Source organism: Carassius auratus, unplaced genomic scaffold (assembly GCF_003368295.1).
Source record: "Carassius auratus strain Wakin unplaced genomic scaffold, ASM336829v1 scaf_tig00020682, whole genome shotgun sequence".
Classification (NCBI taxonomy): Eukaryota; Metazoa; Chordata; class Actinopteri; order Cypriniformes; family Cyprinidae; genus Carassius; species Carassius auratus.
In genome coordinates, this window is record NW_020525044.1 from 87,834 (window position 1) to 113,813 (window position 25,980).

At 36.4% G+C, this 25,980-nt stretch overlaps 3 protein-coding genes across 6 annotated transcripts; 1 reads left to right on the top strand and 2 right to left on the bottom strand.

The window, feature by feature from the left end:
- The first annotated feature begins 4,193 nt into the window (after positions 1–4,193).
- On the top strand, positions 4,194–16,368 carry LOC113076539 (N-acetylglucosamine-6-phosphate deacetylase-like). 4 transcript variants are annotated; one of them, XM_026249237.1, is made up of 12 exons: positions 4,194–4,272; positions 5,052–5,171; positions 5,428–5,564; positions 5,703–5,842; positions 7,946–8,000; positions 8,473–8,685; positions 8,772–8,860; positions 9,067–9,211; positions 9,349–9,456; positions 13,208–13,276; positions 13,409–13,510; positions 15,763–16,368. In XM_026249237.1, the coding sequence occupies exons 2-12, from the start codon at positions 5,089–5,091 to the stop codon at positions 15,834–15,836; spliced, it is 1,215 nt and encodes a 404-aa protein (XP_026105022.1). In that variant the 5' UTR covers positions 4,194–4,272; positions 5,052–5,088; the 3' UTR covers positions 15,837–16,368. The 4 variants fall into 4 exon arrangements, with proteins under 4 accessions (XP_026105022.1, XP_026105023.1, XP_026105024.1 ...); XM_026249238.1 differs by having other exon boundaries at positions 4,213–4,272; positions 4,970–5,171; XM_026249239.1 differs by having other exon boundaries at positions 4,232–4,272; positions 4,981–5,171.
- A 3,542-nt stretch (positions 16,369–19,910) lies between these two features.
- LOC113076541 (myeloid-associated differentiation marker-like) lies at positions 19,911–21,807 on the bottom strand. Its single transcript, XM_026249241.1, has one exon. It carries the CDS (start codon positions 21,427–21,429, stop codon positions 20,563–20,565), a length of 867 nt encoding a protein of 288 aa, XP_026105026.1. The 5' UTR covers positions 21,430–21,807; the 3' UTR covers positions 19,911–20,562.
- Positions 21,808–22,271: 464 nt separating this feature from the next.
- LOC113076531 (myeloid-associated differentiation marker homolog) lies at positions 22,272–24,186 on the bottom strand. Its single transcript, XM_026249227.1, has one exon. The coding sequence runs from the start codon at positions 23,951–23,953 to the stop codon at positions 23,108–23,110; it is 846 nt and encodes a 281-aa protein (XP_026105012.1). The 5' UTR covers positions 23,954–24,186; the 3' UTR covers positions 22,272–23,107.
- Positions 24,187–25,980: the final 1,794 nt, after the last annotated feature.

Consider the following 25,980-nt stretch of genomic DNA (forward strand, 5'->3'; position numbering starts at 1 on the left):
TAATTTAGTTGCAAAGACAAAATTTCCACATTTTATTTATTTTAAAATGTTTATACATTTTTAATATGGCCATACTGGTAATAAAAGACTGTAAAAATGCAGCAAAACAAGTTATCTTACAGTGGAAAAGTAGATAGTGGGACATTAATGTAATTTTACAGTAACATACTATTAAATGTACTTTTTATGGGAGTCTAAAAGAAAAAAAATATTAAAATTATATAGAATTATTTTTATTTATTTATTTATTGCATTATTTTATTGTCATGCACAATGAAACTCTATTGTGAGCTGTAGTCTTAGATTCCTGTACCTTCGATTCCCTGTAATTTCTGGACCATGAGACACTAAAGGTTTGGATGGAGACTGTCTGCGTGACAGAGTACAGATACACGGCCTTCAAGTTTTAATCAATGATGCATGTTATCCACAGTCTATGATTTCATCACTTCAAATTAACCAGTTAGCTCACTTCTCAACCTCTGATCTATAATGAGCACTGAGTTTATGCCTTAAAGATCTACTTCACTTACACCCCCTTAAAACATCCGCTCACACACACCACACAGTAAACACATGCATAAACACACACACCTCACAATCGCGGTTTCATAAATCGCATCAGGTCAAGCATGTCAGAGCGGTCTCTAGTGAGGTAATGCTTGAGCTCCTAGACAGACCAAAACAACACACATGCAGAAATATATACCAACACAAATATACATGCAGAAGCACAAACAAGAGAGAGGTCATTAGCATTTTAACATTTCATGATAATTACTCTCAAAATTCATTTGGATTAAGAGGTAATAATTATTTAGGATATTACTTTAAATTAACTCTTTAGAAAAGATTAATTAATCAGTTCAATAATACATTTTAATATGTAATGCATTCATAATTTAATCATTTTTTGTTTGTTTTTCTTTAATATTAATTTCTCATTTTATGCAATTAAGAGATTCCATGGATGTTAAAGGTTCTTCATGACACCATCAATGCAAAATAAAGAAATGCGATAAATGTGTGAATTAAAAATTCTTAAACCGCTGCTTGATTTAATTCCTTATGATATAAAATGAAATATTAAAGAAAATGTTTTTAATGTTGTGTAAACTATTAACTTCTAATAATGTCTTCTAAGAAGTCATCCCTATCTCTGTATTTTCCTATTTGTTTTATTAATATACAGCAGGTTTATTTCAGATAGTTTCGTTTTAACTGAGTCTTTGATAAACCAATTTAAGTTAATACTGAATAATTATAATTATTAATTAAATGTCATAAGTCAGGTTTTTCTTCCGTTTTCTCTCTCGCACGCTCTCTCACTCTTTTACACACACACACTCACACACCTTATTAGCTTTATTATTATACTCTTTCTCGGTCCCGCTGACCTCTCTCTCTTCATGCACCTGCTTGTCATTGCAATCAGCGCTCGCGCTGATTTGCTTTGACACCTGTTTCTACTTTGCCCTAAGTGTTCACCCTTTATCTGGTGGTTGCTCTGGTAGATTCTTTGTTGGATTATTGTTACATGTCATGCGTTTTGTCAAGCAGTTACATCCTGTCCGCATTGAGAGGTACTCACCTATTCTTGTCTTGTCTGCCTGGAACCGTCTAGCCCCAAGGTTGTTGCTGTATTCTGCTGCCGTTGCTGCTGATTGTAAACCTATGTGGTTCTCTCATCCTGCCTGAATTATCCACTCCTGAGCCTCAAGTCTGCTTCAAGGGAGTTCTGTTTTGTTACTCTTCGAGACAGGAGTCTTTCCGTTTGTTCTAGTTACTATTTACCAGTTCTGTGTGCTGTAAGGACGGACTGCCTTTGTTATATATTATTTCATTAAAGACTGTTATTCCTGTCATCTCTGCTTTTGGATCCTTCTTTTACCTGCGTGACATTAAAATAACAACATGACATTTATATAGCTAATAGTTTACTAGTACATTTTATTAATTAAATGATAGTATTGTAAATATAATTTTATACATTCCATTTATTTATTTTTTTTCCTTTTTACAATATTATATTTTTGTTCTGTTTTTCCTATTAAATTCAACCCTTGGTTAATTGTTTCCCCTTTATTTCTTTTTTTAGTCTTAATTTTAACGTTTGGTTAAATTTCAACCCTTTGGTTATAAACAGCATGCTTAAAATGTTTGTTGCTTTCTCCACTAGTGCTCATTAATGTGCTTTTTAGTACTCCTTATGTATCAGACAGAAAATGTAATTCATTTAAATGAACTATACTGCTTGAGCAAACAAACCTCAACAACAGAACAACTGCAGCATAGCCTCAAATAGCCTGATGTGTTGTTTTGGTAATGAAGAGAGTTAGTTTGATCGCTCTATTTTTCTTAATGTGTGATATTGTGAACGAGAGAGTTCAGCTGTCTGACACAGGTTAGAGGTTGGTGGGAAAAGACGGCCATGTTTTGCTCTACAGGGCTGTTCCCAACAGTAATGACGCAGGTGCGAGGGATTTGTGTCTGACGGTAAAGCTACGAGCTCACGTCTGTCCTTTGATATTAATGTGCATTGAAATCAATGTGTAGCCTCAGTGCACACGGAGAGACTGAGATAAAGTAACCTGCGCTTGACTTTGTTAGTGTCATGGCTTACAGATAAATGCTTCTAGCTTCAGGAGGGGGTTAAGGCCAAAATGACAAACAAAAAGAGGATGCTACTTGGGAGTAAGGGAATCCAACTTACCTAGCAAACAAAAACATCAAAATAAACAACATGTCTTTTCCCTGACTTCCTAACTGTTTCAAAAAAACCCAGAGAAAAGCATGCATGCATGCAAGGAGGCAACCACCTCCTTACTGCGTCTGCAGGCAGAAACTAGCCGGTACAACAGGCTTTTTCAAAGAAACACTAATGCTTTGAGCACACAATAGTGAACAGATACGACAGGCTTTCTTAAAGAAGCATTAGAGCCTAGAGCACACAGTGTGAGAAAACAGACAGGCCTAACTCTCTCTGGAGAACAGTCCATTCTAAGGCTGTCAGTCGAATCATTTAAAAATATATATATATAATTAATCACAAACTAAGTGTGAAATTTGAGTGTGAAATAGCCCCCCAAAAGATCATTCAAACCTATTATTGTATTAAACGTTTAGGCTACAATGGCCTAACATAAAGTATGGATTCTATGAAACATAAAAGAAGATAATTTGAGAAACGTCTCAGTATTTTTTGTTCATCCAATAAAAGTCATATTGACTAAAACAGTTTAGTTATATAAACAGTATTTAAAATAATTAGAGTAAATAAGTAAGTAAATAATTAGAAATTATTATTATTATTATTATTATTTTATATAAATGAAATGACACCCTAAAGAAGAAACTGAAACTACCAGCAGATGGCGGTAAATCTCTTTATGATTCGATTCAGAAAACGGTTCTGCGGTGACTTTTTAGGCAACATTTTCTTTGACAAAATTGAACAAAACGCAAAATATTGTGTTTAAATTTTGCACAACATTGACTTTTTATCTACTGGATTTTTGTATAAATTCACATGTGCCCTCGTGTTCTTCGTGAAGAAAAAAAAAAAACACGGAAATCCTGTAATATAGCTCATCATATGAAATAAATATGATACAAAAAAACTTTTTTTTTTTGCCCCAATATCTTGCATTTTTAGGGCACAACTGCATATATGGAGTGGTTGTCCTGCATCATATTAGTCAACTGTATGAAATGTAAGATTCTGGGGCCGGGGGGCCAGTGCATTAATTGAATTAAAATATTTTAATTACCTGAATATAATTACGTTAACGCGTTAAACTGACAGCCCTATATATATATATATATATATATATATATATATATATATATATATATATATATATATATATATATATATATATATATATATATATTGCAATTAATTAATTCATGATTTTAATGGTTTTATACAATTACAAATACAACCAAAGGATACATTATGATAAATAAGATTAATGATAATATCAAAGGTTAGTATAAAAAACAAAATGTTTACAAATTATACATTTTACAGCGTTCACGTTTTTCATACATTGTTTTTAGATATTTTTGAGCTTCTGTCCTAAAATTAAAATGTATTTAAATATACATATCTGTGTCCGCGGTTTAAAACGAAAACACGATTGGAGCGCGTGTGTTTTAGCCACGCCTCCTCATCAGCTGACAGCGCGCGTGACGCATTGATTGTGCTGACTTCCTAGCGAGCACGACACAAGCAAGCGGAGCATCAGAGTAAAAGTATGTGAATTAACGGTAAGTGTGTTTATCAAACTACAGCCGCTGATCATGTCCCTCTCATGAACTGGTATCTGTATGATGAGTGAATGAAGAGTTTGATCCGTGCTTCCGGTGTTTTTGTTTACCTTCTGCTGCAACAGTGTATCGTTAACTGTGTAAAAGCACCACTTGTTGCCTTAAAAACGGTGCCATTATGTGCTGAATAATAATAAGTAAGAAAAATAATTATAATCCAGATGTTCACAGATCTGGTTGTCCGTTTACATGGGAGGTTTCTTTCTGTGTAAATATGTTTGACAGTACAAAGTTAAATACTATGTCATAAAAAAAGAGATAAAATCTGTTCAAAGGGGCAATGATTGTTAGGTCATTGTATTTCATGGATGTCAAGTCAGTTTATTTGTATAGCACTTTTAATAAAAAATTTAAAAGTACCTATTTTTGTGTCCATAATTATATAGGTGCTAAATGTAGTATATTAGCCCATATAAAGTGTGCATAATACAAGTTTTTATTTTTATTAATATTTTTTGATGTTAGTACTTTCGGTTTTACTTGCAGTCTGTTTGGGTTTGAGATGTCCAGTTAATAAATTAAATCAAAATTATTAATTTAAAAACCTTACATTACGCCATTAAATTTTTCAAGTTGTCACAAATACATAATAATCACGTTTTGTTTTCTTATGGACGTATTTTCTGTTTTTATGTGGTTTTTATCAAGATGTCCAGTGGATAAAGTCAAACCAGGATGATCCACTAGCAAGACCTGATAGTTCTGGTTTCTCTCTACAGGGTATTTTTAAGTGTCAGGGTGGGATATTCGGGAGAGATGCCGTCCAATAAGAGTGTTTCAGATGCCCCGATCACACAGTTTGTGAACTGCAGGATACTGAAGGATCACAAGCTGCAATGGTAACACATGAGGACACACCTCTGATTTCTTTACAGTTATAATTATCATTTTTCTTAACGTAAGAAGTTTGTTGCAAACAGTACAGATTCACATGCATTCTCACATATTATATTAGACTGGCCTTAACAATGTTGGATGACATAAATGTTAATGCCTTGGTGTAATTATAAAAGCTGGTTAAAACATTATGAGCTCTAATTGATTCCTGATAAAATTTTCTGAAGTGATTCTGAAGGGAAATCTGTGTGTTTGTAGGGAAGACCTGTGGGTCCGTGAGGGCAAGATTTTGAACCCGGAGAAGCTGTTCTTCGATGAGGAGGGTTTTGCTGATCACAAAGTTGACTGCGAGGATAACATCATTGCACCTGGATTCATAGATGTACAGATAAATGGTAAACAAGACTCTAAAACCAGCATAAGTCTAATGTAGAAGTACACATTGGGCTGACATTGTTACACTCACCAGTTTATTTAAAAGTCTCTGTGTGCATACTTGTAATGCTATGCTTGTCCCCTCTTCTCACTCATAGGTGGATATGGCATCGACTTCTCCCAGGCCAGCAGTGACATCAGAGGAGGCGTGGCTTTGGTGGCCAAAAAGATTCTAGAACACGGTGTCACTTCCTTTTGCCCGACCCTTGTCACGTCTCCACCAGACATATACCATAAGGTACAATCTATACATCAATAACCACTCCTCATTAGTCTCTCGGATGCTCAAACACGCACACAAATACACCTCTGCTCTTTTTCCTTGAGATTTTATAGTATCTGATATTGTATCTAAAATAAAATGTGTTGGAATAGTTATGTTTTTGTGTTCTTATGCTTACCAAGACTGCATTATTTGATCAAAAATACTGTAAAAACAGTAATATTGTAATAAAGACTGCATTATCTGTATCCGACATACAGTAAAATTGTAATATTATGGCAAAATCTGCAATTATTTGATCTAAAATACAGTAAAAGTAGTTATTTTATGACCAAGGATGCATTTATTTGATCAGAAATACAGTAAAAACTGTAATATTCTGACCTAGACTGCATTTATTTGATCAGAAATACAGAAATATATATATATATATATATATATATATATATATATATATATATATATATATATTAGGGCTGGGCAAGTTAACGCGTTTTTATCGCGTTAACGCATTAATTAATTAACGCCGACAATTAGTTTATCGCGCGTTAACGTACTTTTTATTTTGAAAGTCCGTTGCTCACTGCGTTTCACTACACATAGCTAGACTGTAATAAAACAACCGAATACAACACAAACCATGGGTCACAGGAGGGGTGGGATGTTTATCAGTAGGCTACTTGCTGCTTGGGATGAGCTACAGCGCAAAACAGAAATGTCCAGAGCCGAATTCCATCTGGTAGGAATGACTTGTATAAGCGACTCCTTCTTTTGTCTAAGTTCAATTTGTTTTGTTCTAATTCTGCAGCACTCGCTGCATTTGGCCAGGACGTTGTCAAACGCGCTGTTGTGCAGAGATACTATGACAGAACACTGGAGACTGTGCGCGTTGCAGAGGGCGTGTTCAAAAAGCAGATGTCTCGCAGCAGCTATCATATTTCTTGCGCTATCTGTGCTAAGTGTGCTGACTTTATTTGAAATGTCCCACTGATGTGCAACAGGAATAAAATGTTTAGCGCACGTTTCAGCAAAATGTCTCTCTTTATGATCTCAATACAAATTTACAAAAAACCCTACCATTCAAAGAAACCGCGTTATTTTTTATTCTTTTATTATGTGTTTTGTGTTTTCTTTCGCTGTCATTCTGTTGTACTGCGGAGCTTCTGTCACAAAAACAAATTCATCCTCATATGTGTAAACATACCTGGCAATAAAGCTCATTCTGATTCTGATCTGAAAATGTGAATGACCTTGTGTGTCTAAGCAACTGGCTAGGTGCAGATGAGTAAGTAAATGTAAAGTTGGAAGAATGGATAGGCTAAATGAAGTTAATTTTGTCCAGTCAATCTGCATCACTGAAAGATAATTTTTTTTTTTTTTTTTTTTTTTTTTTTGGACTGAGATTCTCAGTCTCTTAAAGGAGATTGATGTTGTTGCTCGGAAGGGGGCAGTTAAAATGTTATGATTGAGGTTCTGGACATAATTTATATATATATATATATATATTTTACAAACTAAACAAAACTTTAATGTTTTATTTATACGTTAATGTTATATTTAATTTGATTACATTAATGTTTAAGTTAAGATTTACAAGAAATGTTAACTGCTACTAACTTTTAACTGATGTAAAAAAGCACTTTATTTGTTTAAAGTTTTGACAAACAAAATTGTATTGCACTTTTGTTCATACAGTAGAACTTTGAAAGAATAAAATTACACAATACACTACTTTTGAATTTTGCGCATGCTGCGATTAATCGCGATTAATCGCAGAAAATCATGCGATTAATCGCGATTAAAATATTTAATCGTTGCCCAGCACTAATATATATATATATATATATATATATATATATATATATATATATATATATATATATATATATATATTATGACCAAGGCTGAATTTATTTGATCAGAAATACAGTAACATTTTTAATATTCTGACCTAGGCTGCATTATTGGATCTGAAATACAGTAAACAAATTAAATGACTGTCATTGACATCAGCATCATTGCTCCAGTCTTCAGTGTCACATGATCCTTCAGAAATCACTCTGATATTCTGATTTGATGCTGCTAGCACCAGTAATGATGCTGTGTTTCTCTCCACAGGTCATTCCTGAGGTCAAAGCTCAGGACGGAGGACCGGAGGGGGCAGGAGTTTTAGGTAAGGTGTACACAGATGAAGTGTGCACTGTGCACACAAAATCAATAGATTTTTTTACTTTATTCAAATGTCTATTGACCTGTATTATTAAAATAAAGCTACTAAAACAACAAAAATCTTTTTTGGTACTTGAAAGAAAATAAACGATAAATGAAATAAAGTACCATATAAAAACATTTCTGTTGTTTTGTTTTTTTGTTTAAATTGATTTACCAAAATAACTGAAAAAAAAAAATTAAATATATATATATATATATATATATTATAAAGAAAATTACTAGACACAGAAAAGCAGAAAAAATAAAATTAAATAAAAACTAATTTCAAACAATGATCAAAAACCATATTAGGACCTCAGTTATAATACTTAAACTAACACTGGTGTTGGTATTTCTGTAGTTACATTGATATTTTATTTCATATTTGATTTGATTAGACCTTTTGTAATGATTTTTACTCCCGGTTGTTTCAGGTATTCATCTGGAGGGGCCATTCATCAGTGAAGAGAAGAGAGGCGCTCACCCTCCGAAGTTCCTCCGCACTTTTAAAGCAGGTGGCGTGGCCGACCTGATGGAGACTTATGGGCACCTGGACAATGTAGCCATGGTAACCCTCGCACCAGAACTAGCCAATAGCGCGGCAGCAATCCGTGAACTGTCAGGAAGAGGCATTGCAGTGTCACTCGGTGCGTATGTCATTTCTTATTTCTTATTTTATTTCTAACTAGTTTCTCAACTGGCTGAGCATTTCTAAAGTGTTTTATCTGTCCAGGTCACTCTATGGCTGATGTCTCTCAGGCTGAAGAGGCTGTGCAGCATGGAGCCACATTCATTACACATTTATTTAATGCCATGTTGCCTGTTAGTATCACACACACATTAATGGAAAGGCATGCACACACACATATGCACATTCAGTGATTAGCAGGCAATTGCACACAAATACATGTTTAAAATAACATCATATTCCTAGTACGCTACCATCCCATGAAAATAAATAAATGCAATAATTTTAAAACATGAATATGCATACCGTGAACAATGCATACTATTTTGTTTTGTTATAGTTTCATCATCGAGACCCGGGCATTGTGGGATTGCTCACAAGTGATCGTGTTCCACCAGGTCGGACGGTTTACTACGGTATGATCGCAGACGGGATACACACGCACCCTGCAGCGCTGCGCATCGCACACAGAGCCAATCCCGCAGGTATTCACAAACGCACACAAAACTACAAACCTGTACCTAGTAATGACTATTTATGACAATACAAAATAGTTTAATGAAATGCATGTCAGGTTTTCACTGTAGTAAAGTTATTCTGTGTGTATGTGTGTTGGTGGCAGGGTTGGTGTTGGTCACTGACGCTGTGATGGCAATGGGTCTTCCTCCTGGTCGACACACACTCGGACAGCAGCATATAGACATCCAGGGGCTTCACGCTTATGTCTTAGGTCTGTGTCACCTTCTATCTGCTTTCAGTGTGCAGCAGGTTAACCCTTAAACTGACAGTTGAAGCAGTGTTGAGTTTGTCAATATCTATTTACCTTTTTTCCTTTCCCATTCACAGGTACTGTACATCTAAAAAAAATAATATCATGGAGAAGTTCTTTATTTTTTGTAATTTAATTAAAAAAAGCTAACTTTCTTATATTCTAGATTCGTTGCACACAAACTGAAATATTTCAAGGTTTTTTGTTTTAATCCTGATGGTTACTATTTACATCTTAGGAAAATAAAAAAATTCAGTATCTCAGAACATTTGAATATTCCATTTTGAGCTTGATTAGTTTGATTAATTTTGAGTATAAATACTGGGTACCTATTGGGCTAGTTTAGAACATGCAACCACAATTATGGGAAAGAGTACTGACATGACAGTTGTCCAGAAGACAATCATCAACACCTTCCACAAGGTGGGTAAGCCACAGAAGGTCATTGCTGAAAGGGGTGGTTCTTCACAGAGTGCTGTATCAAAATATATTCATAGAAAGTTGATTTGAAGGAAAAAGTGTGGTAGGAAAGCTGCACAAGCAACAGGGATGACCACAGCCTTGGGAAGATTGTCAGGAAAGCTGATTCATGAACTTGAGAGAGTGTCACAAGGAGTAGACTGAAGCCGGAGTCAGGGCATAAAGAGTCACAGGACGTCTTCAGGAAGAGAGCTACAGCTGTCACATTCATAGAACCAATCCACTCCTGAACCAGAAAAAAACAGACAGAAGCATTTCACCTGGAGTAAGGAGAAAAAGACCTGGACTATTGCTCAGTGGTTCACAGTCCTCTTTCCAGATAAAAGTAAATTTAGCATTTCATTTGGAAATCACGGTCTGGTGTCTGAAGGAAGTCTTGAGAGGCACAGAATCCTAGCTGCTTGAAGTCCAGTATGAAGTTTCTGAAGTCAGTGATAAACTGCTGGTGTTGATCCATTGTGTTTTACGAAGTCCAAAGTCAATGCAGCCATCTACCAGGAGATTTTGGAGCACTTTATGCTTCCATCTGCTAACAAGCTTTATGGAGATGCTGATTTAATTTTCCAGCTGGACTTAAGTACCTGCCCACAGTGACAAAACCACTTCCAAGTGGTTTGATGGCCATTATATTACTGTGCTTGACTGGCCAGCCAACTCACCTGACCTGAACCTCACAGAGAATCTATGGGGTATTGTGAAGAGGAAGATAATTAACATCTGACAAACAATACAGAGGAGCTGAAGGCCACTATCAAATCAACCTGGCTTCAATAACACCCCAGCAGTGCCACAGGCTGACCCTCCAGGCCACGCTGCACTGAAGTAGTAATTCATACAAAAGGAGCCCCAACCAAGTATTGAGTGCATAATTAAACCTGATTTGGAAATCTTAAATTATTCAATTACTTTAATTATTTCTGTTTGGTAAATCAGTTTTTTGATTGATCTTTGAAGAAATATTCAAATTTTTCTGAGATATTGAATTTTTAATTTTCCTAAGCTGTAAGTCATAACCATAAGAATTCAAACAAAAAAACTCTTGAAATATTTCAGTTTGTGTGCTATGAATCTAGAATATAAGAACGAACTTTAAAATATACAGAAAAAATAAAGGATTTATCCATGATATTCTGATAATTTTGAGATGTACCTGTAAAGTCAGTTTAGAAAGTGAAAGTAATTTCAAACCATACCGAAAGGTTTGAGTTGATTGTTTTGTAATTAAACTGTTGCTGATTGTATGGTTGTTTTAGAGTATTTTTGTAATTATTTAGTCTAATTGTTTAAATATTTTGTTATTTAAACAACTGAACAATAAGGTGCAGAGTTACAGTAATAAATAAAAATAACATATATTTTTAATGAATATATTTTAAAATGTAATTTATTACTGTCATGCAGGATTTCTTAAGTGTTCAGTGTCACATGATCCTTTGCTATACTCTTTGATAAATATAAAGCTCCAAAGAACGGCATTCATTTGAAATAGAAAATCTTTTTATAACATCATAAAGGTCTTTACTGTCAATTTTGTTCAATTTGATTAGATTAGATTAGATTAGATTAAACTTTATTGTCATTGCACATGTAAGATACAGGGCAATGAAATGCAGTTAAGCATCTAGGCAAGGCAAGGCAAGGCAAGTTTATAATATATAGCACAATTTCGAACACAATGGTAATTAAAAGTGCTTTACGTAAAAGAAAGTAAAATAATCATGAAGAACAAAAATAAAACAAGCAATTTTAAAACTTTGAAAATGATTTACTTATTTAAAATGAATTTAAAACCGTTAGAAATAGAAAAAAGATTTTACATAAAATACAGTGAATACGTAAAATACAGTGCAATCAGTTCGGACATTACACGGTGCTAATTCAATAAATGCATGAGTAATGTGACTAATGTTTTAGCACATCTGATCTCTTCTGGAAGCTGATTCCAAACTGCGGGAAGCATAGTAACTAAAGGCAGACTCGCCTTGTTTTGTTTGAACCCTTGGTATTTCTAACTGACTCGATCCTAATGATCTGAGTGGTCTGTTAGGTTTATATTCAGTGAACATATCTGCAATATATTTCGGTCCTATTTAGTGACTTATATACGAGTAAAAGTACTTTTAAAATCAATCCTAAATGTAACTGGAAGCCAGTGTAAGGACCTGAGGACTGGTTTGATATGCTCAGATTTTCTGGTTCTGGTCAGTTTTTGGGAAGGACGATGAGGAGTCCATTACAATAGTCCACCCTACTGGTGATAAAGGCATGAACAAGTTTCTCCAAGCCTTGGCTGGAAACAAAACTTTTAATTCTTACTTTTTTTTTTTTTTATTGATAGTACCGTATTTTTCAGACTATAAGTCGCACCTGAGTATAAGTCGCATCAGTCCAAAAATACGTCATGATGAGGAAAAAAAACATATGTAAGTCGCACTGGACTACAAGTCGCATTTATTTAGAACCAAGAAGCAAGAGAAAACATTACCGTCTACAGCCGCGAGAGGGTGCTATATGCTGCTCAGTGCTCCTGTAGCCTGTCCCTTGAAAACATAGAGCGCCCTCTCGCGACTGTAGATGGTAATGTCATTTCACTTGGTTCATGTCAAATTAATTTTGATAAATAAGTCGCACCTGACTATAAGTCGCAGCCCCAGCCAAACTATGAAAAAAAGTGCGACTTATAGTCCGGAAAATACGGTATGCTGATTTAGTTACTGCTTTGACATGACTACTGAAACAAAGGTCTGTCTCCAGAATCAGACCAAGTTTCCTGACTTGATTTTTAGTTGTTTGACTCCTAGAGTCAAGGAATGCATTCACCTTGAAAACTTAATCTTTGTTTCCAAATGCAATGACTTATGTGTTTTTCTTGTTTATAAGAAAGTTCTGGCAAATCCAACTATTAATTTCATCAATACATTGGCAGAGGGAGTCAATGGGGCTGAAGTCATTTGGAGATAAGGCTAGGTTAATCTGGGTCTCATCAGCATAGCTGTGATTTGGTAATTCGGGAAATTGGTTCCTTCTCATTATTTGACTTAGTGGAAGCATATACAGGCTAAACAAGAGCGGTGCAATAATTGAGCCTTGTGGGACTCCACAAGGGCAGAGTTCAGTAAGGAGACAGCTGTAGGGAAAAAGCTGTTCCTGGATCTGTTGGTCCTTGTTTACACAGATTTGTGGTTCTATACAATAGCATAGCATGTTTTTATTCATTCATTCTTGATTTCAGGCACTACAACTTTGAGTGGCAGCATTGCGACCATGGACATGTGTGTGAGACACTTCAGAGAGGCATCAGGTCAGTGTGTGTCAAGTGTGTCTGATGTACCAAGAGGAACTGGCTGGAGGTTATTCCATTATAGGACAATGTGTGTCCATCATAGAAGTTTTATGTGTGTGTGTGTGTGTGTGTGTGTGTGTGTGTTTGTAGGTTGTACAGTAGAAGCTGCATTAGAAGCTGCATCGCTGCATCCTGCTCAGATGCTGGGCATCAGTCACAGGAAGGGAACGCTGGAGTATGGCACTGATGCAGGTATAAATGATTCTTTTGGGGACTTATTTTAAATTTTATTTTATTTATTTTATTGTTTTATTGACTGTTGCTTCTTAAAGGAATAATTCACTCAAAAATGACAATTTGTTGAAAATCTACTCACCCTGTAGCACTCAAGATGTAGATTAATTTTTTCTCCCTCAGAACAGATTTGGAGAAATTTAGCATTACATCACTTGCTCACCAAAGGATCCTCTGCTTGAATGGGTGCCATCACAACGACAATCCAAACATGATGGATTTGTCTCTTACCATCACAGATTTTCACTACACCAGACATTGACCAATGGACCGGAGTGGTGTGGATTACTTGTTGATTATTGTGATGTTTTAATCATTCCGATGGCACCCATTTACTGTAGAAGATCCATTGCTGAGCAAGTGATGTAATGCTAAATCTTCCTCCAAATCTGTTCTGGTTAAATATTAAAATCCTTTACATCTTCGGTGACCTGAGGGTGAGTACATTTTTAGGTGAATTACTCCATTAACCTCATACACAATATTCAAAAAATCTTGTGTTAGTTGCATATTACAGCATTTCCCCTTTTACTCTGATTTCCTTATGTCATCAAATGTGTTCCTCTTTGTTGGAGAAGAATATACATATGCTGGTCATATAATTAGAATATCATCAAAAAGTTGATTTATTTCACTAATTCCATTCAAAAAGTGAAAAATTTATATTATAATCATTCATTACACACAGACTGATATATTTCAAATCTTTTAATTTTGATGATTATAACTGACAACTAAGGAAACGCACAAATTCAGTATCTCGGAAAATTTGAATATAACTTAAGACCAATACAAAGAAAGGATTTTTAGAAATCTTGGTAAACTGAAAAGTATGAGCATGTACAGCAATCAATACTCCTTTTGCCTGAATTACTGCAGCAATGAGGCGTGGGGTGGAGTTGATCAGTCTGTGGCACTGCTCAGGTGTTATGAGAGCCCAGGTTGTTCTGATAGTGGCCTTCAGCTCTTCTGCATTCTTGGGTCTGACATATAGCATCTTTCTCTTCCCAATACCCCATAGATATTCTATGGAGTTAAGATCAGGCGAGTTTGCGGGCCAATTAAGAACAGTGATACCATGGTCCTTAAACCATGTACTGGTAGCTTTGGCACTGTGTGCAGGTGCCAAGTCCTGTTGGAAAATGAAATCTGCATCTCCATAAAGTTGGTCAGCAGCAGGAAGCAGGAAGTGCTCTAAAACTTCCTGGTATAAGGCTGTGTTGACCTTGGACCTCGGAAAACGGAGTGGACCAACACCAGCAGATGACATGGCACCCCAAACCATCACTGACTGTGGAAACTTTACACTGAACCTCAGGCAACGTGGATTGTGTGCCTCTCCTCTCTTCCTCCAGACTCTGGGACCCTGATTACCAAAGGAAATGCAAAATTTACTTTCACCAGAGAACATAACTTTGGACCACTCAGCAGCAGTCCAGTCTTTTTTGTCTTTAGCCCAGGAGAGATGCTTCTGACGCTGTCTGTTGTTCAAGAGTGGCTTGACACAAGGAATGCAACAGCTGAAACCCATGTCTTGCATACGTCTGTGTGTAGTGGTTCTTGAAGCACTGACTCCAGCTGCAGTCCACTCTTTGTGAATCTCCCCCACATTTTTGAATTGGTTTTGTTTCAGAATCCTCTCCAGTGTGTGGTTATCCCTACTGCTTGTACACTTTTTTTCTACCACATCTTTTCCTTCCCTTCACCCCTCTATTAATGTGCTTGGACCAGAGCTCTGTGAACAGCCAGCCTCTTTTGCAATGACCTTTTGTGTCTTGCCCTCCTTGTGCAAGGTGTCAATGGTCGTCTTTTGGACAACTGTCAAGTCAGCAGTCTTCCCCATGATGGTGTAGCCTACAGAACTAGACTGAGAGTCCATTTAAAGGCATTTGCAGGTGTTTTGAGTTAATTAGCTGATTAGAGTGTAGCACCAGGTGTCTTCAATATTGAACCTTTTCACAATATTCTAATATACAAGTGTCACTTATTGAATGGAATTAGTGAAATAAACTTTTTGATGATATTCTAATTATATCACCAGCACCTGTACTACATATTCTAGAATATATGAGGATTAAAATAATTTTTTTGTATTTAAATGTAAAATTAGTGGTAATTTTTTTTATTTTTTATTATCCATTGGATAGATGATGTGTTCACAATAAAGTGTTTTTTATGTGAAATGCACAGTTATGCATTTTGTTTTGTAGATTTTGTAGTGCTCGATGACACACTGACAGTCAGGGAAACCTACATTGCTGGACAGCAGGTCTGGAGGAAGTGACATCATCTGGAGGACTGTCTTCTGCTGGGATCATTAAAGATTTTTTTTAATTACAATTTCTTTCTCTCTTTGGACTTGGATCACCAAAAAGGCAAATTACTGCCAATACATATGTGTTATTCTCATTAAATTGAATTCTATTCATTAATTCCATCCTGGATAAAAAAAAAAAACATACTCCCTATATATATACAAATCTAACTTGTTGAAATGTGTAACCCAAAAAGTAAAAAAAATCTAAAGGGTCCAGTTATTTCATTAATTACCTACATAATTCAGTGCCCTCAATCTAATGTGAAACTGGACAGTTTAACCAACTGATTTCCTCAATGTTTCTGTTATGTTCTTTTTACCTGTTACCAGAATTTTTTGGTATAATAAAAATGTATGTTTGTGAATCTGAATGAGTAAGACGCACATATAACGGATGTATTAAAGATATCCAGCTTACTTGAATTGATTATCTGTTTAGTTCAATGCATCTTTCAAATTCAATGTTCAAAAACCCAACAATAAAACCTAACAAAGCATATGTTTTATATGTTTTAACAACAGAATTTTGTGAGACAAAAATGACCTCAATCTCGCAATAAAAAGCAGCTTCTATTAAATAACATTGCTCAAGTTAATGGGTGAATGGCTTGGCTTCTGTTTTGCTCAAACTGAGTAAAACTCCTCTAATTTGGTCCTCTGAACACCAAATCTTAGTCCGGTCCTTCAAGTCAAATGCACATGGTGTGTGTCCACCATATCAGTCTTCACCCCAGAAATGCTGAAATGAAGATGCTGGTGTCCAGATTTAGAGTTGCATCCCATCAACAACCATGCAGTTTTATCTCTGGAACACATGATTTTGACATTACTCTTGACAGTTTATGCCCAATATTTAAGTGTGTAAATGGGTTAAACCTCACCTCGCCAGGTCGTATGGTGCACTCCAGGGGCCTCTGGTCGAGCTCTAGGATTGGGTAGGACAGAGAGACCCAGAAGAGAGTGGTTCAGATAGTGTAACTTTAAATTTAACATGCATGTGTTTATATTTTGAAAGTACTACATTTTAATTAATGGTAAACTTTATTTTAAAATTTTACTTTATTTATGTCCTTTCTATTATAATAACAAAAAATGCATAATTACATGCAAGTAAATACATGTATTTAATAATATTCAGTAAATTTATAATTGCACTGTTACAATGACATAAAGAGTAACCAATTTTTTTTTTGAATATCTTATATTTTATTTAGATTTTCCATTATTTTTATTATTTGTTTTATTTATCTGTACTGTTCATCCATGCACACAATCATATAGATTTTTTATATATTATAATTTGACTTTTTTTTCTTACTTTCATTATTTAAATGTATCCCACTCAAAGTTTTATAATAATTATTAATAGTATTTGCACAGGCGGTGGCTGTGTTTCTGTCATCTGATCTAAGCAGGAATGATGATCCAGCTCTCGAGGCTCTGTCCCGAGAGGAAGCTGCTCTGGCCGGGTCAGCCACAGGTAAGTACATCAGCCCTCTGGATGTTATCAAAATCAGATTTCAGGAAATAACTTCCATTTCACTGAGCCAAAGGTCTCTTGAGCTTCCTAACTGTTTTTCTGTACATATCAATAAAATGAAAACAAATATTAACACATTCAACTAAAACTGTTTTCATCCATAGCTGACACCATAGTCCCGGTTCTAGTACATCTGGTTTGCATAAGCATCCTTGTGCTTGAAACATGAGTCACGTTTTCCTGTGGGCTTTTAGCACCATTCCCAAACCCACGGCTGCACTGAGCATGCTCACTTCAAAGAGGCCGGTGCATTTGCTTTAAACTGGTTGTAAATGCAAACTGTTTTTGTGCTTCGTTTGTTTTGTAGTTTCTCTGCTGTAGCAACCGAGGGACATGCCTCTAGGTGGCAGTGTGTTACACTTTTTCAAATCTTCGCATTCACATCAGGTTTTGTGCATGTTGCAATTACAGGTGGAGCAGGTGTCCTGGAGGAGTCATCAGGGGAAGTACTGGGGTTTATTACTGAAGAAGGACTTCCTGCTTTCTGGAAAGGTCACAGTCCTGCCCAGCTACTGTCTTTGTGTTATGGGGCAGTTCAGGTATGTGAAGATAAATAATGTATTATAATTTATGTAACATTTTCATGAGGCCAGAATAATCTTCTTGCTTAATTATTAAGCCACATAAAAAATGTTTTTGACCTTAAAATGATCTTGAGATCTTGAAAACTGATCCAATTTTAAGGGTAGAAAAAGTTTCTCTTCTGTTCTGTTCTGCTACAATTTTGTTGCAAAAATATTCTATTCTATTCTGTGGAAATAAATATACATTTTGTCCTGATTTTAGTATTATTCATATACTACTATAGTAGTTATTCATATTTCTAATTGTTTTTTATTTTAACTTAAAAATATTTTAATGATTTTATTATGTACATCTGTCATTTTCTATTTGTTTTATTTTTAATTGAGCTTTCGTTTATTTTCATTTCAGTGTTTTATTTGTAAATTTTGAATTGCTTGTATATATTTCTTTATTTTTAGTTTTTGTAATTTTGGTATGTGCTTGTGTCATTTTTATTTATTTTATTTGTTTTATTCAATTTCTAATTCATTTTTATTTCAGTTTTTGTTTTAGTCATTTTAATAAACACATACTGATTTCAATTTGTCAAAACATTTTAAGTGTTTCATCTAATATTTAGTGTTTAGTAAATTAAACTATAAAATAATTTTACAAAAGAATACTCATTTGCTGAAAGCCTGGTGAGGATCGTCAGAGAGGAAGGGCCTGGAGTTTCTTTAAGGGTACGAGTACCTTCTTCTGGTATAAAGTGAAGTGACATTCAGCCAAGTATGGTGACCCATACTCAGAATTTGTGCTCTGCATTTAACCCATCCGAAATGCACACACACAGAGCAGTGAACACACACACACACACTGTGAGCACACACCCAGAGCAGTGGGCAGCCATTTATGCTGCGGCGCCCGGGGAGCAGTTGGGGGTTCGATGTCTTGCTCAAGGGCACCTAAGTCGTGGTATTGAAGGTGGAGAGAGAATTGTTCATGTACTCCCCCCCACCCACAATTCCATCCGGCCCGAGACTAGAACTCACAACCCTTCGATTGGGAGTCCAACTCTCTAACCATTAGGCCACGACTTCCCCAGAGTTCTTGAGTTCTCTCATCAAAGTTGAGTTCTTCATCAAAGCCATTGTCAGCTTCAAGAGCAGGAAATTTTGTCATAACATTAGTCATTAGTCTGTATGTTTCGGTTTGCACTCTGCATTAGGATCTATTTCTATTTTCTATTTGGAAATAAGAATGTTTTAACTTTGCATTTTTGCATTCCAAAAACATTTCAAATACATACTCAATATGGAGCATTCAGTCATCTGTTTTCTACAGTTTCATTTCAGTTTTTTGTTTGTCTGTGCTTTATGTCAATGTTAAGATTTTTGAACAGTGAATGGTCAAATATTTTATGGATAAAAAAAAAAAAAAAGTATTTATGTTCCATATTAACTAATGGATGAATTTGGAGCAGTTTGAACCTCTGTGTTTCATGTTACTCTGGCTTTATTTGTGCTCATATTTATGTATTTTTTATTGTACTTTCTCACTGACATTAGTAAAAACGAACTCTCTTCCAAGGATCATAGTGGTTTTAATTTTACACCTGTGTACTCATGGAGAAAAACACATTGCTTTCATATTACAAGAATGTATGGCAAACAAATGGGTGACCTGTAAGATAAAAAAATATATAATACAAATTGTTTTATATATATATATAAAAAAAAAAAATGTTTTCTGCTTTAAAGTTTGTAGAATTAATTCAAAAATATATTTATATATTAGATTACCTTTAGATTTAGATTCTTCAGCAACATTAAAAAGCCACATAATGTCAAAGTTAATGGACAAGGTCAGTCAATAAAATATGTTAATTAATAATAATAAAAAATGTTACCATAAAAATGCATCCATATTATGACAAATAAAACAGAGACAAGTTAAAAATATGTTTTCATTTTTTATATATATATATCTTTTTCATCTTAAAATCAACAGGGTAAACTTCAACCATTTCTTCATTTTCTGTGACACTACTTACGCTGGCTTTAGATTAAAACCAGCTACAAAATCTCAAAAACTTCTGATTGTCTCTCAATATTTTTCACATCATACAACCTTCCGGCTTTCTGTGAAAATGTACAACAACAGACAAAAATAAGATTGCTAACATATTGGTAACAAAAGATAAAAAATTAAAAGCACTGTACAAAGTTACAGTCAAGTATATTATTGCGGAGTAACTTCAATCGATACCTTCCTGTTGTACCGGTAGCCCTTTATTTTACAGTACTCTACATACTATGTACTTATTATGGTCATTACAATACCTATGTAAGGTGCTAACACTGAACATACCCCTAAACCTAACCCTATTCCATGTAGTTACCTTGTATTCCTAGAACTTTCTTGGATAAATACACAATAAGTACATGTAAGTACACACACTGTAAAATATAGTGCAACTGTTGTAGCAGGTTCTTCTTCTCTTCTGTACATAATGTGACTGAATAGGGTGCGGCCACATTTACCTTTGAAAAGTGAAATCCCGTCAATATATCCACTCTATATACAATAACATCCTTACTCATGTTACATACATTATTTTTTTATGTTAAACCAAAGATATGGCATGGGTTACTCTTGCACATGTTGGGTAAAGAATACTATTTTAACAGAGTAGGCCATATCTCCAATGTATACTAAGAAGTTAATGACGGTCATGAAGGTCACCACCACCAGATCATCCCACGTACAGTTTTTACAATCTGCTGGACGTGAGTTATTTTTAAATACATACAGCGGCCAGATAACAACAGCAGTTGCGTACATAGCCACAGCCAGGATGTTGAAGCTAATGACCACATAGTCGAAAGAAAACGGAAAGATGGAAGACAGTTTGGCGATGGTGACGAAAATAATCAGCAGTGAAAAAATGAAGCATAAGGAGTAGACGGCCACGCACCACTCTGTTCCCGGAGACTTCCTATATTCGAAGGGGCTCAATGACATAAATATGATGCATGTGATGAATGTCTCCAGGATCTTGAGGAGACCGGGAACGGTGGTGAGGAAGCCGCTCGTTTCACCAGGCCTTTTGTGGACCAACCAGACCTCGGCGGCGTACAGCCCGAAACACAACCAGGACACCGCAGACGCCCCGATCTGCCTGGATTTGGAGGAGCTGGCGAAGAACGTGGGGTATATGATCGCAATGGTGAACATCATAAGTGTAGCCAACATAGCAAAAGCCATGGTGAAGTCTTCCCAGGAAATGGGCACTTTGCTGTTCAGGTTCAGGTTGGTAAACTCCAAAATGAGGATCAGGAGGGTTGTGAAACAGCAGAAGCACCAGCAGAACATGCACCAAGCCCAATGGGACTTGGCTACAGTCGGGATTCCCGCTGATGCCGCCAATGCAAAGCAGATGCATGTCAGAACCACCGCCACCATCCGAACAATGCCAATAGGCTGAATCAGTGATCTGAAATCCACATGCAACATGATGAAACTGTTTCAGGAATCCCAAAGCCTTTGTTTTTTTTTTTTGTTTTTTTCAGATTTCCAATGCTTCTGTTTTTTAGAAAACTGGGTTACATTCTTCAGAGGATCTTTGTGCAATTTCACCATGCAACAAATGTCAACAAATCCATAACAAATCCAGTCAAACTCGTTTTTCTCCAAACACTATTCCACAGGGATTCTTTAAAAACCAATAGCCAAAAGTTCTTCTCTGTAGTAAAACTTCAGTTCCTTCTCATGCGGCAGCAAACATGTTCGATCATGTTGACAGGAGAACAGAAGCTTTTTCGGGATTATCACATTTATGACCTTTCTCTTGGTTCTCATTGGTTGCTGATCTGCTGTTGTCCTATGAGCTGATTTCAAACACTGGACTCTGGTCTAGAGCCAGGCTCGTCTAATCACTTCCACCTACTGGCTTCAGTCCCACTTCAAGATACCTTTCGGTTTAATCACAGGAACGTTTGGATTATTCTTTTACTCGTCCTGATAACAGCATGATGTGGAGTACTAGGTTATATAGATCAAGAATGTTTTATGGATAAAGCAAACAATCTTGCAAAACTCTTTCTTTGTCTATAGCTTTCACGTTCATTGCTCAATATCTTCAGTTTCGTTTGATACTGAAGCCCATAATAATAATTAACCCTGTTTTGGTAAAAAAGTGTGACATGAAAAGTTAGTTGAAATTAGGAAAAAAAGTTGAAATAAAATGGGGACACAAGTCAAATTTATAACATAAGTGATAAATATGAAAAAAAGGTAAATTATGACATGAAACTTTAAAGTTATGAGGCCATCAAATTAGCATTTGATAACCAGAAGGTGTCACTTTACTTCTTGATCTCATTTTGATTTCCTCTTCTGGTGTTTTATCATTTAAACCGAACAAATCTAGTCTGTTTGTGTTGTTTTAAATGCCAGCTGCTATTTTCATGTTGAAATCCAGGTTAAAATATAATGCTAGACAGACATAACAACATCAACTAAAAGATGTTTAACTTTTAAAAACTAAAAAAACAATCTACAGGGAACTAATTGGACAATGTTAGTGGGTGTATTTCCATGGGTTAGAGTCCTGAAACACCACTGATAACAAAATTCATGAGGCTTTTTGAGGATGAAAACGGTGACATTCATTGGGAATTTCAACATCTCTCAACACTCCCCGTGACCTTTAGTACATTAATAGTATCCGTGTTGTAAGCATGTGTTACATGAGAGTCAACATAAGGATCAAAGATCAATATTACACTGACACTAACTGTTAGAGTTATGATGCTATAAATCCATTAACCATGGAAACTGATGTCTCCTCAAGATCTTTTTATTTCTGCGGTTTCACTATTTGCAAACACTGATAGTGGACAGAGAACAAGTGAGTGAAACCAAAATAGATACATAAATTATGTGTTTGTCATATTTTTTTTAATATTTAAAAAAAGCCTCATAACATTGTTTAGAGTGCATTAACATCAATAAACTTTCAGTAAGATTAATATAATAACACAATCAGTATGTGCATGTTTAAAACTGCCTGTATAACAACTGTACTTCCCATCCTGAGCTGATGCCAAAAACTAATTACATTTACATTTAATAGATTTTACATTTTGAAACTCACATCACACGCACTTCATCACACAACCATCGTGACATTCTAGGCAGGTGAAACAAACACCAGACGCACCGAGTAAACCGTATCCACGATGTAGACGATCAGATTGATGCAAGTCATGAAGGACACAACAGCCATGTTATCCCAGTAACAGGCGAAGCAGCCTGGTGGTCTTGGATTGTTCTGGAAACTGTAGATAGGCCATATCACCACGGCCGTGAGGTACATTAAAACCGCCAGTATGTTGTACCCCATCAGACATTTGTTCAGCGGGATGGGGATTCGAGACATCAACTTGCCGATGGTGAGGATGATGATGAGGAGAGCGATGATGAAGCAGAACGAGTAGACGGCCACACACCACTGGAGCCCAGGGAACCAGCTATAAAAGGTATAATTCAGAGAGATAAAGATGATGCAGGCCACGAACGCCTCCAGGACCTTCAGCAAGCCCGGCACGGTGGACAGGAACCCGCTGATCTCCCCGGGTTTGGCTCGGGTCAGTCCCACCTCGGATAAGTACAGGCAGAAGCACACACAGGAGATCACTGTGGCTGCGATCCTGACCGAATGTCTGGAGGTCACGTAAAACGTGGGGTAGATGACCGAAGCGGCCAACAGCATAAGCGTGGACAACATCGCAAAAGCCGTTGTGAAGTCGTCCCAAGAAATGGGCACCTTGGTGTTGAGGCTGGTGAACTCCAGGATGATGATGAGGAGGGTTATGAAACAGCAGAAGAACCAGGTGAACGTGCACCAGGCCCAGAACGAAGAGCTGTCGTGGCCTTCAGAAGCCACCAGGCTGAAGGTAATGAGCGTTAGTGTGAACTCAAAGAGGCGGATTATTCCCACCGGCGAGGTGAGAGATTGAGTGTTCAGGGTTACCATGATGATGACGCTTAAATTGATGTTCAGTCTTGATTTTGATGCCTTCAGCCTTTAAAATGTTGTCTTCTCATTGACTTCTCTCTCTCATACTCTCCAAATGACTTGGCTTTTCGGTTGCTTTCCCCGTATGGACTCCAGATTAGTCATCACCTCCTAACCTCACCCAGAGGGAAAGCGGTCCAGGGAGTGGCCACATTCTCTCTTTACTCGTCAGCTTGTCAGTAAGTGTTAGGAACTGGGAGGACCCTGAAACCACTGTATATATAGAAGTGAATTTAATTATTGCAGTAGGAAAGCAAACAAATTAGGTTGTGAAAATAGGTTTGTGTCTCTTCAGGGGAGTGCTGGAGAAACTGACAAAATGGGCTGGACTTACTGTAACTGTGTACAGAGTCAGATCACACCTATTGACACAGATACAAACTATTAGAAAAGCACTGTGTCATTTAAAATGTAAAATTAAGCCATATAATTTCATCTTCAATACATAATGTTAAATATATGAGTATGGAGTAAATAATCTGCAAAGTGCATTTAACTATTTGTATTGATATCAATGGAAAAGAAAAAAATCCTAAAAACTCACCTAAAATATTACATTATCTTATGTTTCCAGATATTTTGCATTTACTGCAGCATAAATTATGTTTTATGACAACTACACATTTGCATTGCATTTTCTTGATGATTTAAATGCTGAACTTCCACTAGAGATATAAAATTTGTTTTTACAGACATGCCATATGTATAATCTCTTTAACAACCCACAATATTCACAGTCTTGTTTAATATGAAGATAAGATCCAGTTTAAAATAAAAGGGATATCATGAATAGTGGAGTATTTAAAGTTAAGTGCCATTGGGAAATTAAGCCTATTATGATTAAAAAAAATGTTCAGTATCAAAAAGTGATTAAATACCATTAAAAGTAGGCTACATAAAATAATAATTAAAAAAAAAATAATTCTAAGTTGCAGCACAGACAGACTTGGAGATAAATGTAAAAGTAGGGACCAAAAAGGTATCATTATTGGTGTTCCTCTTAATATAGGTATGGAAGAGGTTAAAGGTAACTTAAAGGGAGGGAAGATAATACAGTACATGCACAAAGGATTAAATCAGGTGCATATTGAAACAGAAGAGACACTGAAACTGTAGTAATTTCAAGAGAATGAAATTCCAAAATGAGTAATGATGGGTGTGATGAGCTACATTGTAAGAGAGGATATACCAGGACCAGTTTAAATTGCCAAAGGTTATGTACCAGATGTTTTAATTGGCAAATTGCTACAAGACTGCATGTTGCTACAAGTTGTAGGGAACAGTGTAGATGTGCTCGGTGTGGAGGAAACTGAATATGGCAAATGTGAGGAAGGCGTACAACCAAAGTGTTGCAACTTTGGAGAGTCACATTGGGCAGCATTCAGAGGATGTGAAGTATTGAAAATGGAAATGGAGATTTAGAAAAGGAGGGTGGAGAAGACACTAACATATGCAGAGGCAGCGAAACAGATTAAAGGACAAACTAAAAGCAAACTAAAAAGGTCAGGCAGGGGTTTCAGTTGAAGCAAACAAAGTTCCGGAAGAATTTATGATGATTTAAAATAAAAAAATAGTGCGATTTATTGCAGGAGTTATAAATAGTACAGCTGGGATTGAATCAAAAACACAGAAGACTCAGTTCGTTGTTATAGCAGTATCTTGGAATGACAGGCCTGACCTCTCCGCTGCTGGCACGGGCACGCCAGCGCTCTCCGCTGCTGGCACGGGCACGCCAGCGCTCTCCGCTGCTGGCACGGGCACGCCAGCGCTCTCCGCTGCTGGCACGGGCACGCCAGCGCTCTCCGCTGCTGGCACGGGCACGCCAGCGCTCTCCGCTGCTGGCACGGGCACGCCAGCGCTCTCCGCTGCTGGCACGGGAGGAGACAGGGTCACAGGACCGGCAGGCCCCCTCTTCCTCCTCTTCCTCCTTGGGCGCGGTGCAGAGGCCACAGCTGGGTCAGAGGCGGGTTGGGGGAGTTTGGTCT